The sequence below is a fragment of the Oncorhynchus mykiss genome, chromosome 19, assembly GCF_013265735.2.
Source record: "Oncorhynchus mykiss isolate Arlee chromosome 19, USDA_OmykA_1.1, whole genome shotgun sequence".
In the NCBI taxonomy this organism is placed as follows: domain Eukaryota; kingdom Metazoa; phylum Chordata; class Actinopteri; order Salmoniformes; family Salmonidae; genus Oncorhynchus; species Oncorhynchus mykiss.
Genome location: NC_048583.1, coordinates 62,717,603 through 62,738,753, shown reverse-complemented (window position 1 = coordinate 62,738,753; position 21,151 = coordinate 62,717,603). Strand labels below are relative to the sequence as shown.

At 46.7% G+C, this 21,151-nt stretch overlaps 1 protein-coding gene across 5 annotated transcripts in view; it reads right to left on the bottom strand.

The window, feature by feature from the left end:
- Positions 1 to 21,151, bottom strand: part of LOC110512290 (alpha-actinin-1-like) — a 116,224-nt gene that overhangs the window by 33,203 nt on the left and 61,870 nt on the right. For all 5 annotated transcript variants that reach the window (XM_036955342.1, XM_036955344.1, XM_036955343.1 and 2 more), the window contains 3 exons: positions 9,650 to 9,728; positions 8,311 to 8,392; positions 5,821 to 5,906 (listed from right to left, as the gene is read on the bottom strand). In XM_036955342.1, coding sequence (XP_036811237.1) covers positions 5,821 to 5,906; positions 8,311 to 8,392; positions 9,650 to 9,728 — 247 coding nt within the window. The remainder of the gene's footprint in view (positions 1 to 5,820; positions 5,907 to 8,310; positions 8,393 to 9,649; positions 9,729 to 21,151) is intronic.

The window sequence follows — 21,151 nt, the reverse complement described above, 5'->3', positions numbered from 1 at the left end:
TGATATCTGTATATCTAGATATCTAAACCTATCTGTATCTCTCTAGATATCTGTCTATCTAGATATCTGTCTATCTAGATATCTATAGATATCTGTCAATCTAGATAACTAAACCTCTATATCTCTCTAGATATCTGTCTATCTATATCTTTATTGATATCTGTCTATCTAGATATCTAAACATATCTATATCTCTATTGATATCTGTATATCTAGATATCTAAACCTATCTGTATCTCTCTAGATATCTGTCTATCTAGATATCTGTCTATCTAGATATCTATTGATATCTGTCTATCTAGATATCTAACTATCTCTCTCTAGATACCTACCTATCTAGATATCAATTCAATTCAAGGGGCTTTATTGGCATGGGAAACATGTGTTAACATTGCCAAAGCAAGTGAGGTAGATAATATATAAAGTGAAATAAACAATAAAAATTAACAGTAAACATTACACATACAGAAGTTTCAAAACAATAAAGACATTAGGCCCAGCCAAGGACACAGATGTCCTAGGGAAGGGGTTCCCAAATGTTTTCACTCAGCCCCCTCCCCCCCCCCCCCCAGCGTTGGGGTACATCCAACACCAGCAGGTTTCTACAGGCACAAGCACTATTCAAGACACAAACTGTTCCTCTTGTTGTCGGGGGGAAAACATTATGCAGTTGTAAAACTTATTTCCTGCCATTCTCTACACATTTTGTCATGAGGTGCAAAGACACTTTTGCAGTTTTAAAGGTTGGACGGGGAGCATCGCCTCCACTAGCCTGTACCGTTGACACCAGTTTTAAAGGTTGGACGGGGAGCATCGCCTCCACTAGCCTGTACCGTTGACACCAGTTTTAAAGGTTGGACGGGGAGCATCGCCTCCACTAGCCTGTACCGTTGACACCAGTTTTAAAGGTTGGACGGGGAGCATCGCCTCCACTAGCCTGTACCGTTGACACCAGTTTTAAAGGTTGGACGGGGAGCATCGCCTCCACTAGCCTGTACCGTTGACACCAGTTTTAAAGGTTGGACGGGGAGCATCGCCTCCACTAGCCTGTACCGTTGACACCAGTTTTAAAGGTTGGACGGGGAGCATCGCCTCCACTAGCCTGTACCGTTGACACCAGTTTTAAAGGTTGGACGGGGAGCATCGCCTCCACTAGCCTGTACCGTTGACACCAGTTTTAAAGGTTGGACGGGGAGCATCGCCTCCACTAGCCTGTACCGTTGACACCAGTTTTAAAGGTTGGACGGGGAGCATCGCCTCCACTAGCCTGTACCGTTGACACCAGTTTTAAAGGTTGGACGGGGAGCATCGCCTCCACTAGCCTGTACCGTTGACACCAGTTTTAAAGGTTGGACGGGGAGCATCGCCTCCACTAGCCTGTACCGTTGACACCAGTTTTAAAGGTTGGACGGGGAGCATCGCCTCCACTAGCCTGTACCGTTGACACCAGTTTTAAAGGTTGGACGGGGAGCATCGCCTCCACTAGCCTGTACCGTTGACACCAGTTTTAAAGGTTGGACGGGGAGCATCGCCTCCACTAGCCTGTACCGTTGACACCAGTTTTAAAGGTTGGACGGGGAGCATCGCCTCCACTAGCCTGTACCGTTGACACCAGTTTTAAAGGTTGGACGGGGAGCATCGCCTCCACTAGCCTGTACCGTTGACACCAGTTTTAAAGGTTGGACGGGGAGCATCGCCTCCACTAGCCTGTACCGTTGACACCAGTTTTAAAGGTTGGACGGGGAGCATCGCCTCCACTAGCCTGTACCGTTGACACCAGTTTTAAAGGTTGGACGGGGAGCATCGCCTCCACTAGCCTGTACCGTTGACACCAGTTTTAAAGGTTGGACGGGGAGCATCGCCTCCACTAGCCTGTACCGTTGACACCAGTTTTAAAGGTTGGACGGGGAGCATCGCCTCCACTAGCCTGTACCGTTGACACCAGTTTTAAAGGTTGGACGGGGAGCATCGCCTCCACTAGCCTGTACCGTTGACACCAGTTTTAAAGGTTGGACGGGGAGCATCGCCTCCACTAGCCTGTACCGTTGACACCAGTTTTAAAGGTTGGACGGGGAGCATCGCCTCCACTAGCCTGTACCGTTGACACCAGTTTTAAAGGTTGGACGGGGAGCATCGCCTCCACTAGCCTGTACCGTTGACACCAGTTTTAAAGGTTGGACGGGGAGCATCGCCTCCACTAGCCTGTACCGTTGACACCAGTTTTAAAGGTTGGACGGGGAGCATCGCCTCCACTAGCCTGTACCGTTGACACCAGTTTTAAAGGTTGGACGGGGAGCATCGCCTCCACTAGCCTGTACCGTTGACACCAGTTTTAAAGGTTGGACGGGGAGCATCGCCTCCACTAGCCTGTACCGTTGACACCAGTTTTAAAGGTTGGACGGGGAGCATCGCCTCCACTAGCCTGTACCGTTGACACCAGTTTTAAAGGTTGGACGGGGAGCATCGCCTCCACTAGCCTGTACCGTTGACACCAGTTTTAAAGGTTGGACGGGGAGCATCGCCTCCACTAGCCTGTACCGTTGACACCAGTTTTAAAGGTTGGACGGGGAGCATCGCCTCCACTAGCCTGTACCGTTGACACCAGTTTTAAAGGTTGGACGGGGAGCATCGCCTCCACTAGCCTGTACCGTTGACACCAGTTTTAAAGGTTGGACGGGGAGCATCGCCTCCACTAGCCTGTACCGTTGACACCAGTTTTAAAGGTTGGACGGGGAGCATCGCCTCCACTAGCCTGTACCGTTGACACCAGTTTTAAAGGTTGGACGGGGAGCATCGCCTCCACTAGCCTGTACCGTTGACACCAGTTTTAAAGGTTGGACGGGGAGCATCGCCTCCACTAGCCTGTACCGTTGACACCAGTTTTAAAGGTTGGACGGGGAGCATCGCCTCCACTAGCCTGTACCGTTGACACCAGTTTTAAAGGTTGGACGGGGAGCATCGCCTCCACTAGCCTGTACCGTTGACACCAGTTTTAAAGGTTGGACGGGGAGCATCGCCTCCACTAGCCTGTACCGTTGACACCAGTTTTAAAGGTTGGACGGGGAGCATCGCCTCCACTAGCCTGTACCGTTGACACCAGTTTTAAAGGTTGGACGGGGAGCATCGCCTCCACTAGCCTGTACCGTTGACACCAGTTTTAAAGGTTGGACGGGGAGCATCGCCTCCACTAGCCTGTACCGTTGACACCAGTTTTAAAGGTTGGACGGGGAGCATCGCCTCCACTAGCCTGTACCGTTGACACCAGTTTTAAAGGTTGGACGGGGAGCATCGCCTACACTAGCCTGTACCGTTGACACCAGTTTTAAAGGTTGGACGGGGAGCATCGCCTCCACTAGCCTGTACCGTTGACACCAGTTTTAAAGGTTGGACGGGGAGCATCGCCTCCACTAGCCTGTACCGTTGACACCAGTTTTAAAGGTTGGACGGGGAGCATCGCCTCCACTAGCCTGTACCGTTGACACCAGGCAGGATGGGGGCCATGGACTCGTGCTGCTGACGCCAAACCCTGACTCTGCCATCAGCATGACGCAACAGGAACCGGGATTTTGTCGGACCAGGCAATGTTTTTTCCACTCCTCAATTGTCGTATTGGTGATGGCGTTGCTCACTGGAGCCTCTTCTTCTTGTTTTTAGCAGATAGGAGTGGAACCCCGGTGTGGTGGTCTGCTGCATTAGCCCATCTGTGACGAGGACCGACGAGTTGTGCGTTTCGAGATGCCGTTCTGCACACCACTGTTGTACTGCGCCGTTATTTGCCTGTTTGTGGGACGCCTGTTAGCTTGCATGACTCTTGTCCTTCTCCTTCCACCTCTCATCAACGAGCTGTTTTCACCCACAGGACTGGATGCTTTTTGCTTGTCCATTCTCAGTAAACCCTTAGGCACTGTTGTGTGTGTGAAAAGTCCAGGAGGCCGTTTCTGAGATACTGGATCCAGCGCGCCTGGCGCCACGCTCAAAATCGCTTAAGTCACTTGTTTTTTCCCATTCTAATGTTAAACAAACAGTAACTGAATGCCTCGATGCCTGTCTGCCAGATTTATATAGCCACGGTCACGTGACTCACTGTCTGTAGGAGCGATCCATTTAACAAGTGGTGTACCTAATAAACTGGCTAATGAAAACAGTCAACGGTGACCATCACCAGTCCACATTGGTGGTAGCTGAGCCAATGAAAACAGTCAACGGTGACCGTCACCAGTCCACATTGGTGGTAGCTGAGCCAATGAAAACAGTCAACGGTGACCGTCACCAGTCCACATTGGTGGTAGCTGAGCCAATGAAAACAGTCAACGGTGACCGTCACCAGTACACATTGGTGGTAGCTGAGCCAATGAAAACAGTCAACGGTGACCGTCACCAGTACACATTGGTGGTAGCTGAGCCAATGAAAACAGTCAACGGTGACCGTCACCAGTCCACATTGGTGGTAGCTGAGCCAATGAAAACAGTCAACGGTGACCGTCACCAGTCCACATTGGTGGTAGCTGAGCCAATCAAAACAGTCAACGGTGACCGTCACCAGTCCACATTGGTGGTAGCTGAGCCAATGAAAACAGTCAACGGTGACCGTCACCAGTACACATTGGTGGTAGCTGAGCCAATGAAAACAGTCAACGGTGACCGTCACCAGTCCACATTGGTGGTAGCTGAGCCAATGAAAACAGTCAACGGTGACCGTCACCAGTCCACATTGGTGGTAGCTGAGCCAATGAAAACAGTCAACGGTGACCGTCACCAGTCCACATTGGTGGTAGCTGAGCCAATGAAAACAGTCAACGGTGACCGTCACCAGTCCACATTGGTGGTAGCTGAGCCAATGAAAACAGTCAACGGTGACCGTCACCAGTCCACATTGGTGGTAGCTGAGCCAATGAAAACAGTCAACGGTGACCGTCACCAGTACACATTGGTGGTAGCTGAGCCAATGAAAACAGTCAACGGTGACCGTCACCAGTACACATTGGTGGTAGCTGAGCCAATGAAAACAGTCAACGGTGACCGTCACCAGTCCACATTGGTGGTAGCTGAGCCAATGAAAACAGTCAACGGTGACCGTCACCAGTCCACATTGGTGGTAGCTGAGCCAATCAAAACAGTCAACGGTGACCGTCACCAGTCCACATTGGTGGTAGCTGAGCCAATGAAAACAGTCAACGGTGACCGTCACCAGTACACATTGGTGGTAGCTGAGCCAATGAAAACAGTCAACGGTGACCGTCACCAGTCCACATTGGTGGTAGCTGAGCCAATGAAAACAGTCAACGGTGACCGTCACCAGTCCACATTGGTGGTAGCTGAGCCAATGAAAACAGTCAACGGTGACCGTCACCAGTCCACATTGGTGGTAGCTGAGCCAATGAAAACAGTCAACGGTGACCGTCACCAGTCCACATTGGTGGTAGCTGAGCCAATGAAAACAGTCAACGGTGACCGTCACCAGTCCACATTGGTGGTAGCTGAGCCAATGAAAACAGTCAACGGTGACCGTCACCAGTCCACATTGGTGGTACCTTAGGGGAGTTCATACCCCCTTGCGACGTAAAGAGATTTGAGCGTCTGTCTGGAAAAAAAGGTGATAAATCCAAGAAGGAGAGCAGTTGTAACAGTCTGACTGGTCTCACTGACTGGAGAACGGCTGGCGCCCGGTATCGTAGCAACAGATCATGCATGTGGAGGTTAGGGTTAGATCAGACAGACAGACAGACAGACAGACAGACAGACAGACAGACAGACAGAAACCCAACCAGGGGAGTGGTGTAGTGAGGTGAGGAGGAAGGGGAGTGTTGCATCCTGGGATACCTTTTGAGCACCAGAGAAGGCGTGGTAGAAGCTAGATACGTAGGTCATGATGGCCTTCTCATCCGGGCGGGCCGTGCCCACGATATCTGGAGAAAGAGAGGAGAGGAGGGGGTTGGGGAGGGGGGAGGGGTTTGGGAGGAAGAGATTGGGGAGGATGTTGGGGAGGGAGGAGGGGTTGGGGAGGGAGGAGGGGTTGGGGAGGGAGGAGGGGTTGGCGAGGGGAGGAAGAGATTGGGGAGGATGTTGGGGAGGGAGGAGGGGTTTGGGGATGGAGGAGGGGGGTTGGGGACAGAGGAGGGGGGTTGGGGACGGAGGAGGGGGGTTGGGAGGGGGGTTTGGGGACGGTGGAGGGGGGTTTGGGGACGGTGGAGGGGGGTTTGGGGACGGTGGAGGGGGGTTTGAGGATGGTGGAGGGGGATTGGGGACGGAGGAGGGAGGTTTGGGGACGGTGGAGGGGGGTTGGGGACGGAGGAGGGGGGTTTGGGGACGATGGAGGGGGGTTGGGGACGGAGGAGGGGGGTTTGGGGACGGAGGAGGGGGGTTGGGGACGGAGGAGGGGGGTTTGGGGACGGTGGAGGGGGGTTTGAGGATGGTGGAGGGGGGTTGGGGACGGAGGAGGGGGGTTTGGGGACGGTGGAGGGGGGTTGGGGACGGAGGAGGGGGGTTTGGGGACGGAGGAGGGGGGTTGGGGAAGGAGGAGGGGGGTTTGGGGACGGTGGAGGGGGGTTGGGGACGGAGGAGGGGGGTTTGGGGACGGAGGAGGGGGGTTGGGGACGGAGGAGGGGGGTTTGGGGACGGAGGAGGGGGGTTTGGGGACGGAGGAGGGGGTTAGGGAGGAGAGGAAGAGGATGAGGATGGGTACGGAGGGCGGGGGGGTTGGGGACGGTGGAGGGGGGTTGGGGACGGAGGAGGGTGGTTTGGGGACGGAGGAGGGGGTTAGGGAGGAGAGGAAGAGGATGAGGATGGGGACGGAGGGCGGGGGGGTTGGGGAAGGAGGAGGGGGGTTTGGGGACGGAGGAGGGGGTTGGGGAGGAGAGGAGGATGGGGGTGGATGGGGGAGCAGGGGGGAGAGAGGGAGGGAGGGGTATGGTAATGGACATTTTAAACACAAGAGATAAATGACATAGAGTAGAGAGTGGGGGTGTCTCAGCAAACACACCCCCTTCCCCCATATACAGTCAGCTACTTCTGGCCAGGTGAAAACACAACAGACAAATGGGTACCATAGAGTTGAATAGAGGCCACATTTTTGCGTTAATCCCAGCAAACATGTCCACATTGGCCCTAATGCAGGTGGCCCTGAGGGCAGCCCTCACTTTGACAGAAATAAGCCCTTTTTGGATCATCTGAATGTTACATTGTATCATAAAGATATAGATATATAGTTTCTCACATGTATATTGAGGATTCAGATGTTTCTGCTAATCATTTCCAACATTTTGACTGTCGAATTGATATGGCGCCTCACGATCATCACATCATAACATAGACGGTACTGCTATCGTCCATTTTTAACACGGCACCTAATCTTTCCCAAACTTTATGGTAAAAACTGGACCTCCTGTTCCAACCCACAATCACATGATGACAGGTTGACTAATTCAAGTTGAGGAAAACAGGATAACAAAATCCAGGAAGCTCCACTTTGAGTCACTCCAGATTACGTGCTAATCTAGAGAAAATTCAATATACACACTCTCTCCCTCAGCTCACTCTCTCTCTCTGTCTCTCCCTCTGTCTCTCTCTCTGTCTCTCCCTCTGTCTGTCTCCCTCTGTCTCTCTCTCAGCTCGCTCTGTCTCTCTCTCTCTCTGTCTCTGTGTCTCTGTCTCTCTCCCTCTGTCTCTCTCTCTCTCTCTCTCTCTCTCTCTGTGTGTCTTTCTCTCTCTCTCGCTCTCTCTCTCTCTCTGTGTGTCTCTGTCTCTCTGTCTCTGTCTCTCTCTGTCTCTCTCTCTCTCTCTCTCTCTCTCTGTGTCTCTGTCTCTCTCTGTCTCTCTCTGTCTCTCTCTCTCTCTCTCTCTCTCTCTGTGTCTCTGTCTCTCTCTCTCTGTCTCAGCTCACTCTCGCTCTATAAGATATCTATATTTAGGTACAGAGCTAACCAGTTTAAAAATGGGGAATAGGGACACAATTTAACTCAGAATAGAGTTAAAGCCTTCTGTCATCTCGTTTTTTTCTTTCTTTTCAACATTCTGAAAAGTCAGAGGTCGGACCAGACAATGTCTGTGGGGTCAAAATATCTCGTTAAAAACAAGAAACATGAAAAGTTGATTGAAACAATGGTCGCGCTCCAGACCGACTACATTGCAGATGTTGCATTGCATCAACCAAAGGTTACGTGCCATTACAAATGGCTATATCATACGACATGTTAAACACCTATCCAGGCATTGTGAGATATGGCAAGTATCTGCAATGTAGTCGGCCTGGGAACGCGGCCATGTCAGTCTCGACTTCACTTCCTCCTTGACCCTTGACCCTCCTGGTCTTACCCTCAGCGTCCAACATCTTGGGAATGTCCAGGTACTTCTCTGCCACGTCAAAGGCTGTGTTCAGGTTGGTCATGGGGTCATCCTACAGGAGAGTGGAGAGAGAGACAGAGGTCAAGGGTCATCCTACAGGAGAGAGAAGAAACAGGAGGAGATCAGACCACCTGGTTAGGTGTGGATATAGTACTGTTACAGGAGAAGAAACAGGAGGAGATCAGACCACCTGGATAGGTGTGGATATAGTACTGTTACAGGAGAAGAAACAGGAGGAGATCAGACCACCTGGATAGGTGTGGATATAGTACTGTTACAGGAGAAGAAACAGGAGGAGATCAGACCACCTGGTTAGGTGTGGATATAGTACTGTTACAGGAGAAGAAACAGGAGGAGATCAGACCACCTGGATAGGTGTGGATATAGTACTGTTACAGGAGAAGAAACAGGAGGAGATCAGACCACCTGGTTAGGTGTGGATATAGTACTGTTACAGGAGAAGAAACAGGAGGAGATCATACCACCTGGATAGGTGTGGATATAGTACTGTTACAGGAGAAGAAACAGGAGGAGATCAGACCACCTGGATAGGCGTGGATATAGTACTGTTACAGGAGAAGAAACAGGAGGAGATCAGACCACCTGGTTAGGTGTGGATATAGTACTGTTACAGGAGAAGAAACAGGAGGAGATCAGACCACCTGGATAGGTGTGGATATAGTACTGTTACAGGAGAAGAAACAGGAGGAGATCAGACCACCTGGTTAGGTGTGGATATAGTACTGTTACAGGAGAAGAAACAGGAGGATATCAGACCACCTGGATAGGTGTGGATATAGTACTGTTACAGGAGAAGAAACAGGAGGATATCAGACCACCTGGCTAGGTGTGGATATAGTACTGTTACAGGAGAAGAAACAGGAGGAGATCAGACCACCTGGTTAGGTGTGGATATAGTACTGTTACAGGAGAAGAAACAGGAGGAGATCAGACCACCATATGGTTCTCTATAAGGTGAAAGGTCAGGTGGTCACTGAGGAGAGAGGGTTGATCTATATGGTTCTCTAAAAGGTGAAAGGTCAGGTGGTCACTGAGGAGAGAGGGTTGATCTATATGGTTCTCTAAAAGGTGAAAGGTCAGGTGGTCACTGAGGAGAGAGGGTTGATCTATATGGTTCTCTAAAAGGTGAAAGGTCAGGTGGTCCCTGAGGAGAGAGGGATGATCTGTATGGTTCTCTATCAGGTGAAAGGTCAGGTGGTCCCTGAGGAGAGAGGATCTATATGGTTCTGTGTGTGTCAGTCAGTAAGTGGTTCTGTGTAAATGTATCATCAGGGCACTAGTCTCTCACCTTGCGTAGCTTGCCATAGTCAATGAGCTCTGGACGGTGTCTGTGAATGAGAGCACAGAATCCCAACCCATCTTTCCAGCTGAGAGAGAGAGAGAGAGAGAGAGAGAGAGAGAGAGAGAGAGAGTAAGATGAAATCATGTCCTTAGCTCTAGACCAGCACTGAGGAATACCTAACCTATATTAAATTTAACATCATGTTGACATATCTCTCCCTGTCTCTCTCCCTGTCTCTCTCCCTGTCTCTCCCCCTGTCTCTCTCCCTGTCTCTCTCCCTGTCTCTCTCCCTGTCTCTCCCCCTGTCTCTCTCCCTGTCTCTCTCCCTGTCTCTCTCCCTGTCTCTCTCCCCCTGTCTCTCTCTCCCTGTCTCTCTCCCTGTCTCTCTCCCTGTCTCTCTCCCCCTGTCTCTCTCCCTGTCTCTCTCCCTGTCTCTCTCTCCCTGTCTCTCTCTCCCTGTCTCTCTCCCTGTCTCTCTCCCTGTCTCTCTCCCCCTGTCTCTCTCCCTGTCTCTCTCCCTGTCTCTCTCCCTGTCTCTCTCTCCCTGTCTCTCTCTCCCTGTCTCTCTCTCCCTGTCTCTCTCTCCCTGTCTCTCTCTCCCTGTCTCTCTCCCTGTCTCTCTCCCTGTCTCTCTCCCTGTCTCTCTCTCCCTGTCTCTCTCTCCCTGTCTCTCTCTCCCTGTCTCTCTCTCCCTGTCTCTCTCTCCCTGTCTCTCTCCCCCTGTCTCTCTCCCTGTCTCTCTCTCCCTGTCTCTCTCTCCCTGTCTCTCTCTCTCTCTCTCCCTGTCTCTCTCTCCCTCTCTCTCCCTGTCTCTCTCTCCCTGTCTCTCTCCCTGTCTCTCCCCCTGTCTCTCTCCCTGTCTCTCTCTCCCTGTCTCTCTCCCTGTCTCTCCCCCTGTCTCTCTCCCTGTCTCTCTCCCTGTCTCTCTCCCTGTCTCTCTCCCTGTCTCTCCCCCTGTCTCTCTCTCTCTCCCTGTCTCTCTCTCCCTGTCTCTCTCTCTCTGTCTCTCTCTCTCTCTCCCTGTCTCTCTCTCCCTGTCTCTCTCTCCCTGTCTCTCTCTCCCTGTCTCTCTCTCCCTGTCTCTCTCCCTGTCTCTCTCTCCCTGTCTCTCTCCCTGTCTCTCTCTCCCTGTCTCTCTCCCTGTCTCTCTCTCCCTGTCTCTCTCTCCCTGTCTCTCTCTCCCTGTCTCTCTCTCCCTGTCTCTCTCCCTGTCTCTCTCTCCCTGTCTCTCTCTCCCTGTCTCTCTCTCCCTGTCTCTCTCTCCCTGTCTCTCTCCCTGTCTCTCCCCCTGTCTCTCTCCCTGTCTCTCTCCCCCTGTCTCTCTCCCTGTCTCTCTCTCCCTGTCTCTCTCTCCCTGTCTCTCTCTCCCTGTCTCTCCCCCTGTCTCTCTCCCTGTCTCTCTCTCCCTGTCTCTCTCTCCCTGTCTCTCCCCCTGTCTCTCTCCCTGTCTCTCTCTCCCTGTCTCTCTCCCTGTCTCTCTCCCTGTCTCTCTCTCCCTGTCTCTCTCCCTGTCTCTCTCTCCCTGTCTCTCTCCCTGTCTCTCTCCCTGTCTCTCTCCCTGTCTCTCTCCCTGTCTCTCTCCCTGTCTCTCTCTCCCTGTCTCTCTCCCTGTCTCTCTCTCCCTGTCTCTCCCCCTGTCTCTCCCCCTGTCTCTCTCCCTGTCTCTCTCCCTGTCTCTCTCCCTGTCTCTCTCCCTGTCTCTCTCCCTGTCTCTCTCCCTGTCTCTCCCCCTGTCTCTCTCTCCCTGTCTCTCTCCCTGTCTCTCTCTCCCTGTCTCTCTCCCTGTCTCTCTCTCCCTGTCTCTCTCTCCCTGTCTCTCTCCCTGTCTCTCTCCCTGTCTCTCTCTCCCTGTCTCTCTCTCCCTGTCTCTCTCCCTGTCTCTCTCTCCCTGTCTCTCTCCCTGTCTCTCTCTCCCTGTCTCTCTCCCTGTCTCTCTCCCTGTCTCTCCCCCTGTCTCTCTCCCTGTCTCTCTCTCCCTGTCTCTCTCTCCCTGTCTCTCTCCCTGTCTCTCTCCCTGTCTCTCTCTCCCTGTCTCTCTCCCTGTCTCTCTCCCTGTCTCTCCCCCTGTCTCTCTCCCTGTCTCTCTCCCTGTCTCTCTCCCTGTCTCTCCCCCTGTCTCTCTCCCTGTCTCTCCCCCTGTCTCTCTCCCTGTCTCTCCCCCTGTCTCTCTCCCTGTCTCTCTCCCTGTCTCTCTCCCTGTCTCTCTCCCTGTCTCTCCCCCTGTCTCTCTCCCTGTCTCTCCCCCTGTCTCTCTCCCTGTCTCTCTCCCTGTCTCTCCCCCTGTCTCTCTCCCTGTCTCTCTCCCTGTCTCTCCCCCTGTCTCTCTCCCTGTCTCTCTCCCTGTCTCTCTCCCTGTCTCTCTCCCTGTCTCTCTCCCTGTCTCTCTCCCTGTCTCTCTCTCCCTGTCTCTCTCCCTGTCTCTCTCCCTGTCTCTCCCCCTGTCTCTCTCCCTGTCTCTCTCCCTGTCTCTCTCCCTGTCTCTCTCCCTGTCTCTCTCCCTGTCTCTCCCCCTGTCTCTCTCCCTGTCTCTCTCCCTGTCTCTCCCCCTGTCTCTCTCTCCCTGTCTCTCTCTCCCTGTCTCTCTCCCTGTCTCTCTCCCTGTCTCTCTCTCCCTGTCTCTCTCCCTGTCTCTCTCCCTGTCTCTCCCCCTGTCTCTCTCCCTGTCTCTCTCCCTGTCCCTCCCTGTCCATCCATCCAGAAGACTAAGCATTTCCATGTCAGATAATCTACTCCATGTAACGTGAAAGATGATCTCTACATCCATCCTGTCCTCATTACACAACACGCTCTAATCCTCTGAGTCAGGGCTGGTGTCCATAGAGCCAGGTCTGATCAGTTTCTGAGTCAGGGCTGGTGTCCATTGAGCCAGGTCTGATCAGTTTCTGAGTCAGGGCTGGTGTCCATTGAGCCAGGTCTGACCAGTCTCTGAGTCAGGGCTGGTGTCCATAGAGCCAGGTCTGATCAGTTTCTGAGTCAGGGCTGGTGTCCATAGAGCCAGGTCTGATCAGTCTCTGAGTCAGGGCTGGTGTCCATAGAGCCAGGTCTGACCAGTCTCTGAGTCAGGGCTGGTGTCCATTGAGCCAGGTGGAAAAACAATGGAGGAGCATATTAGATCACACACAGCCAGCCACTGTGCCAGTAAAACAGGAGAGAAGAGATACAGAGAGAGAGAGAGAGCAGGAACCAAGACTTCGTTAAAAAAAAATCAGAAATACAGACATTGTCATCCTACAAGAAACATGGCATAGAGGAGATGGACCCACTGGTTGCCCTCTAGGTTACAGAGAGCTGGTAGTCCCATCCACCAAACTACCAGGTCTGAAACAGGGAAGGGACTCAGGCGGTATGCTAATTTGGTATAGAGCAGACCTACAGTGCCTTGCGAAAGTATTCGGCCCCCTTGAACTTTGCGACCTTTTGCCACATTTCAGGCTTCAAACATAAAGATATAAAACTGTATTTTTTTTGTGAAGAATCAACAACAAGTGGGACACAATCATGAAGTGGAATGACATTTATTGGATATTTCAAACTTTTTTAACAAATCATAAACTGAAAAATTGGGCGTGCAAAATTATTCAGCCCCCTTAAGTTAATACTTTGTAGCGCCACCTTTTGCTGCGATTACAGCTGTAAGTCGCTTGGGGTATGTCTCTATCAGTTTTGCACATCGAGAGACTGACATTTTTTCCCATTCCTCCTTGCAAAACAGCTCGAGCTCAGTGAGGTTGGATGGAGAGCATTTGTGAACAGCAGTTTTCAGTTCTTTCCACAGATTCTCGATTGGATTCAGGTCTGGACTTTGACTTGGCCATTCTAACACCTGGATATGTTTATTTTTGAACCATTCCATTGTAGATTTTGCTTTATGTTTTGGATCATTGTCTTGTTGGAAGACAAATCTCCGTCCCAGTCTCAGGTCTTTTGCAGACTCCATCAGGTTTTCTTCCAGAATGGTCCTGTATTTGGCTCCATCCATCTTCCCATCAATTTTAACCATCTTCCCTGTCCCTGCTGAAGAAAAGCAGGCCGAAACCATGATGCTGCCACCACCATGTTTGACAGTGGGGATGGTGTGTTCAGCTGTGTTGCTTTTACGCCAAACATAACGTTTTGCATTGTTGCCAAAAAGTTCAATTTTGGTTTCATCTGACCAGAGCACCTTCTTCCACATGTTTGGTGTGTCTCCCAGGTGGCTTGTGGCAAACTTTAAACAACACTTTTTATGGATATCTTTAAGAAATGGCTTTCTTCTTGCCACTCTTCCATAAAGGCCAGATTTGTGCAATATACGACTGATTGTTGTCATATGGACAGAGTCTCCCACCTCAGCTGTAGATCTCTGCAGTTCATCCAGAGTGATCATGGGCCTCTTGGCTGCATCTCTGATCAGTCTTCTCCTTGTATGAGCTGAAAGTTTAGAGGGATGGCCAGGTCTTGGTAGATTTGCAGTGGTCTGATACTCCTTCCATTTCAATATTATTGCTTGCACAGTGCTCCTTGGGATGTTTAAAGCTTGGGAAATCTTTTGTATCCAAATCCGGCTTTAAACTTCTTCACAACAGTATCTCGGACCTGCCTGGTGTGTTCCTTGTTCTTCATGATGCTCTCTGCACTTTTAACGGACCTCTGAGACTATCACAGTGCAGGTGCATTTATACAGAGACTTGATTACACACAGGTGGATTGTATTTATCATCATTATTCATTTAGGTCAACATTGGATCATTCAGAGATCCTCACTGAACTTCTGGAGAGAGTTTGCTGCACTGAAAGTAAAGGGGCTGAATAATTTTGCACGCCCAAATTTTCAGTTTTTGATTTGTTAAAAAAGTTTGAAATATCCAATAAATGTCGTTCCACTTCATGATTGTGTCCCACTTGTTGTTGATTCTTCACAAAAAATACAGTTTTATATCTTTATGTTTGAAGCCTGAAATGTGGCAAAAGGTCGCAAAGTTCAAGGGGGCCGAATACTTTCGCAAGGCACTGTAACTCACTCCATTAAATTAATCAAAACAGGAACATTTTACATCTGGCTAGAAATTAATAAGGAAATGATCTCAACAGAGAAAAATGTCCTCATGTGTGCTACCTATTTCCCCCCACTAGAATCACCATACCTTAACGATGACAGCTTCTCCATCCTGGAGGGGGAAATCAATAGTTTCCGGCCCAAATGACATGTATTAGTCTGTGGCGACCTAAATGCCAGTGACAGAATTCCCTCCCCCATATGCCCCCCTAGACACTATGACAACATAACCAACAAAAACGGGTCACAACTCCTGCAGCTCTGTCGGACGCTGGGTATGTACATAGTCAATGGTAGGCTTCCAGGGGACTCCTATGGTAGGTTCACCTATAGCTCTGTTACATCCTGGGTATGTACATAGTCAATGGTAGGCTTCCAGGGGACTCCTATGGTAGGTACACCTATAGCTCTGTTACATCCTGGGTATGTACATAGTCAATGGTAGGCTTCCAGGGGACAATGGTAGGTACACCTATAGCTCTGTTACATCCTGGGTATGTACATAGTCAATGGTAGGCTTCGAGGGGACTCCTATGGTAGGTACACCTACAGCTCTGTTACATCCTGGGTATGTACATAGTCAATAGGCTTCGAGGGGACTCCTATGGTAGGTACACCTATAGCTCTGTTACATCCTGGGTATGTACATAGTCAATAGGCTTCCAGGGGACTCCTATGGTAGGTTCACCTATAGCTCTGTTACATCCTGGGTATGTACATAGTCAATAGGCTTCGAGGGGACTCCTATGGTAGGTTCACCTATAGCTCTGTTACATCCTGGGTATGTACATAGTCAATAGGCTTCGAGGGGACTCCTACAGCTCATCTCTTGGCAGTAGTACTGTAGACTACTTTATCACTGACCTAAACCCAGAGTCTCAGATCACAACAAAATCACACTCTATTTGAAGAGAGCAATACTCAATCACGAGGCATCAAAGCCAAAGGAACTGAGTAATATTAAGTAATGCTATAGATGGAAGGAAAGTAGTGTGGACATCTGCCAAAAACAATTAGGCAACAACAAATGCAATCCCCTCTAGACAATTTCCAGGACAAAATATTTCACTGTAATAGTGAAGGTGTAAACTTGGCAGTAGAAAACATAAACAGTATATTTGACCTCTCAGCTTCCATATCAAATCTAAACAGTATATTTGACCTCTCAGCTACCCTATCAAATCTAAACAGTATATTTGACCTCTCAGCTTCCCTATCAAATCTAAACAGTATATTTGACATCTCAGCATTCCCTATCAAATCTAAACAGATATTTGATCTCTCAGCTTCCCTATCAAATCTAAACAGTATATTTGACCTCTCAGCTACCCTATCAAATCTAAACAGTATATTTGACCTCTCAGCTTCCCTATCAAATCTAAACAGTATATTTGACCTCTCAGCTTCCCTATCAAATCTAAACAGTATATTTGACATCTCAGCATTCCCTATCAAATCTAAACAGTATATTTGACCTCTCAGCTTCCCTATCAAATCTAAACAGTATATTTGACCTCTCAGCTTCCATATCAAATCTAAACAGTATATTTGACCTCTCAGCTTCCCTATCAAATCTTAACAGTATATTTGACCTCTCAGCTTCCCTATCAAATCTAAACAGTATATTTGACCTCTCAGCTTCCATATCAAATCTAAACAGTATATTTGACCTCTCAGCTTCCCTATCAAATCTAAACAGTATATTTGACCTCTCAGCTTCCCTATCAAATCTAAACAGTATATTTGACCTCTCAGCTTCCATATCAAATCTAAACAGTATATTTGATCTCTCAGCTTCCCTATCAAATCTAAACAGTATATTTGACCTCTCAGTTACCCTATCAAATCTAAACAGTATATTTGACCTATCAGTTACCCTATCAAATCTAAACAGTATATTTGACCTCTCAGCTTCCATATCAAATCTAAACAGTATATTTGACCTCTCAGCTTCCATATCAAATCTAAACAGTATATTTGATCTCTCAGCTTCCCTATCAAATCTAAACAGTATATTTGACCTCTCAGCTTCCCTATCAAATCTAAACAGTATATTTGACCTCTCAGCTTCCCTATCAAATCTAAACAGTATATTTGACCTCTCAGCTTCCCTATCAAATCTAAACAGTATATTTGACATCTCAGCATTCCCTATCAAATCTAAACAGATATTTGATCTCTCAGCTTCCCTATCAAATCTAAACAGTATATTTGACCTCTCAGCTACCCTATCAAATCTAAACAGTATATTTGACCTCTCAGCTTCCCTATCAAATCTAAACAGTATATTTGACCTCTCAGCTTCCCTATCAAATCTAAACAGTATATTTGACATCTCAGCATTCCCTATCAAATCTAAACAGTATATTTGGCCTCTCAGCTTCCCTATCAAATCTAAACAGTATATTTGACCTCTCAGCTTCCCTATCAAATCTAAACAGTATATTTGACCTCTCAGCTTCCCTATCAAATCTAAACAGTATATTTGACCTCTCAGCTTCCCTATCAAATCTAAACAGTATATTTGACATCTCAGCATTCCCTATCAAATCTAAACAGATATTTGATCTCTCAGCTTCCCTATCAAATCTAAACAGTATATTTGACCTCTCAGCTACCCTATCAAATCTAAACAGTATATTTGACCTCTCAGCTTCCCTATCAAATCTAAACAGTATATTTGACCTCTCAGCTTCCCTATCAAATCTAAACAGTATATTTGACATCTCAGCATTCCCTATCAAATCTAAACAGTATATTTGACCTCTCAGCTTCCCTATCAAATCTAAACAGTATATTTGACCTCTCAGCTTCCCTATCAAATCTAAACAGTATATTTGACCTCTCAGCTTCCCTATCAAATCTTAACAGTATATTTGACCTCTCAGCTTCCCAATCAAATCTAAACAGTATATTTGACCTCTCAGCTTCCATATCAAATCTAAACAGTATATTTGACCTCTCAGCTTCCCTATCAAATCTAAACAGTATATTTGACCTCTCAGCTTCCCTATCAAATCTAAACAGTATATTTGACCTCTCAGCTTCCCTATCAAATCTAAACAGTATATTTGACCTCTCAGCTTCCATATCAAATCTAAACAGTATATTTGATCTCTCAGCTTCCCTATCAAATCTAAACAGTATATTTGACCTCTCAGCTTCCCTATCAAATCTAAACAGTATATTTGACCTCTCAGCTTCCCTATCAAATCTAAACAGTATATTTGACATCTCAGCATTCCCTATCAAATCTAAACAGATATTTGATCTCTCAGCTTCCCTATCAAATCTAAACAGTATATTTGACCTCTCAGCTACCCTATCAAATCTAAACAGTATATTTGACCTCTCAGCTTCCCTATCAAATCTAAACAGTATATTTGACCTCTCAGCTTCCCTATCAAATCTAAACAGTATATTTGACATCTCAGCATTCCCTATCAAATCTAAACAGTATATTTGACCTCTCAGCTTCCCTATCAAATCTAAACAGTATATTTGACCTCTCAGCTTCCCTATCAAATCTAAACAGTATATTTGACCTCTCAGCTTCCCTATCAAATCTTAACAGTATATTTGACCTCTCAGCTTCCCTATCAAATCTAAACAGTATATTTGACCTCTCAGCTTCCATATCAAATCTAAACAGTATATTTGACCTCTCAGCTTCCCTATCAAATCTAAACAGTATATTTGACCTCTCAGCTTCCCTATCAAATCTAAACAGTATATTTGACCTCTCAGCTTCCCTATCAAATCTAAACAGTATATTTGACCTCTCAGCTTCCATATCAAATCTAAACAGTATATTTGATCTCTCAGCTTCCCTATCAAATCTAAACAGTATATTTGACCTCTCAGTTACCCTATCAAATCTAAACAGTATATTTGACCTCTCAGTTACCCTATCAAATCTAAACAGTATATTTGACCTCTCAGTTACCCTATCAAATCTAAACAGTATATTTGATCTCTCAGCTTCCCTATCAAATCTAAACAGTATATTTGACCTCTCAGTTACCCTATCAAATCTAAACAGTATATTTGACCTCTCAGTTACCCTATCAAATCTAAACAGTATATTTGACCTCTCAGTTACCCTATCAAATCTAAACAGTATATTTGACCTCTCAGTTACCCTATCAAATCTAAACAGTATATTTGATCTCTCAGCTTCCATATCAAATCTAAACAGTATATTTGACCTCTCAGCTTCCCTATCAAATCTAAACAGTATATTTGACCTCTCAGTTACCCTATCAAATCTAAACAGTATATTTGACCTCTCAGTTACCCTATCAAATCTAAACAGTATATTTGACCTCTCAGTTACCCTATCAAATCTAAACAGTATATTTGACCTCTCAGCTTCCCTATCAAATCTAAACAGTATATTTGACCTCTCAGCTTCCCTATCAAATCTAAACAGTATATTTGACATCTCAGCATTCCCTATCAAATCTAAACAGATATTTGATCTCTCAGCTTCCCTATCAAATCTAAACAGTATATTTGACCTCTCAGCTACCCTATCAAATCTAAACAGTATATTTGACCTCTCAGCTTCCCTATCAAATCTAAACAGTATATTTGACCTCTCAGCTTCCCTATCAAATCTAAACAGTATATTTGACATCTCAGCATTCCCTATCAAATCTAAACAGTATATTTGGCCTCTCAGCTTCCCTATCAAATCTAAACAGTATATTTGACCTCTCAGCTTCCCTATCAAATCTAAACAGTATATTTGACCTCTCAGCTTCCCTATCAAATCTAAACAGTATATTTGACCTCTCAGCTTCCCTATCAAATCTAAACAGTATATTTGACCTCTCAGCTTCCCTATCAAATCTAAACAGTATATTTGACCTCTCAGCTTCCCTATCAAATCTAAACAGTATATTTGACATCTCAGCATTCCCTATCAAATCTAAACAGATATTTGATCTCTCAGCTTCCCTATCAAATCTAAACAGTATATTTGACCTCTCAGCTACCCTATCAAATCTAAACAGTATATTTGACCTCTCAGCTTCCCTATCAAATCTAAACAGTATATTTGGCCTCTCAGCTTCCCTATCAAATCTAAACAGTATATTTGACCTCTCAGCTTCCATATCAAATCTTAACAGTATATTTGACCTCTCAGCTTCCATATCAAATCTAAACAGTATATTTGACCTCTCAGCTTCCCTATCAAATCTAAACAGTATATTTGACCTCTCAGCTTCCCTATCAAATCTAAACAGTATATTTGACCTCTCAGCTTCCCTATCAAATCTAAACAGTATATTTGACCTCTCAGCTTCCCTATCAAATCTAAACAGTATATTTGACATCTCAGCATTCCCTATCAAATCTAAACAGATATTTGATCTCTCAGCTTCCCTATCAAATCTAAACAGTATATTTGACCTCTCAGCTACCCTATCAAATCTAAACAGTATATTTGACCTCTCAGCTTCCCTATCAAATCTAAACAGTATATTTGACCTCTCAGCTTCCCTATCAAATCTAAACAGTATATTTGACATCTCAGCATTCCCTATCAAATCTAAACAGTATATTTGGCCTCTCAGCTTCCCTATCAAATCTAAACAGTATATTTGACCTCTCAGCTTCCCTATCAAATCTAAACAGTATATTTGACCTCTCAGCTTCCCTATCAAATCTAAACAGTATATTTGACCTCTCAGCTTCCCTATCAAATCTAAACAGTATATTTGACCTCTCAGCTTCCCTATCAAATCTAAAAATGTCAAGCAGACAACCTAAGAAAGTTAATAACAATGACAAATGGTTTGATGAAGAATGCAAAAACCTCAGAAAGAAATAGAGAAACCTGTCCAACCAAAAACATAGAGACCCTGGAAAACCTGAGTCTACGCCTTCACTATGGTGAATCACTAAAACAATACAGAAATACACTACGGAAAAAGAAGGAACAGCACGTCAGAAATCAGCTCAATGTAATTGAAGAATCCATAGACTCTAACCACTTCTGGGAAAATTGGAAAACACTAAACAAACAACACCACGAAGAATTATCTATCCAAAATGGAGATGTGTGGATAAACCACTTCTCCAATCTGATTGGCTCTATAACAAAGAACAAACAGCAAAAACATATTCATGATCAATTACAAATCTTACGATCAAATATTAAAGACGACCAGAACCCACTGGATTCTCCAATTACCTTGAATGAGCTACAGGACAAAATATGTGTTGATGATATCATAAATTAAATTATAAAATATACAGACCACAAATTCCAATTGGCTGTACTAAAACTCTTTAATAACATCATCCTCAGCTCTGGCATCTTCCCCAATATTTGGAACCAAGAACTGATCACCCCCAATCCACAAAAGTGGAGACAAATTTGACCCCAATAACTACCGTTGGGATATGCGTCGACAGCAGCCTTGGTGAAAATCCTCTGCATTATCATTAACAGCAGACTCATA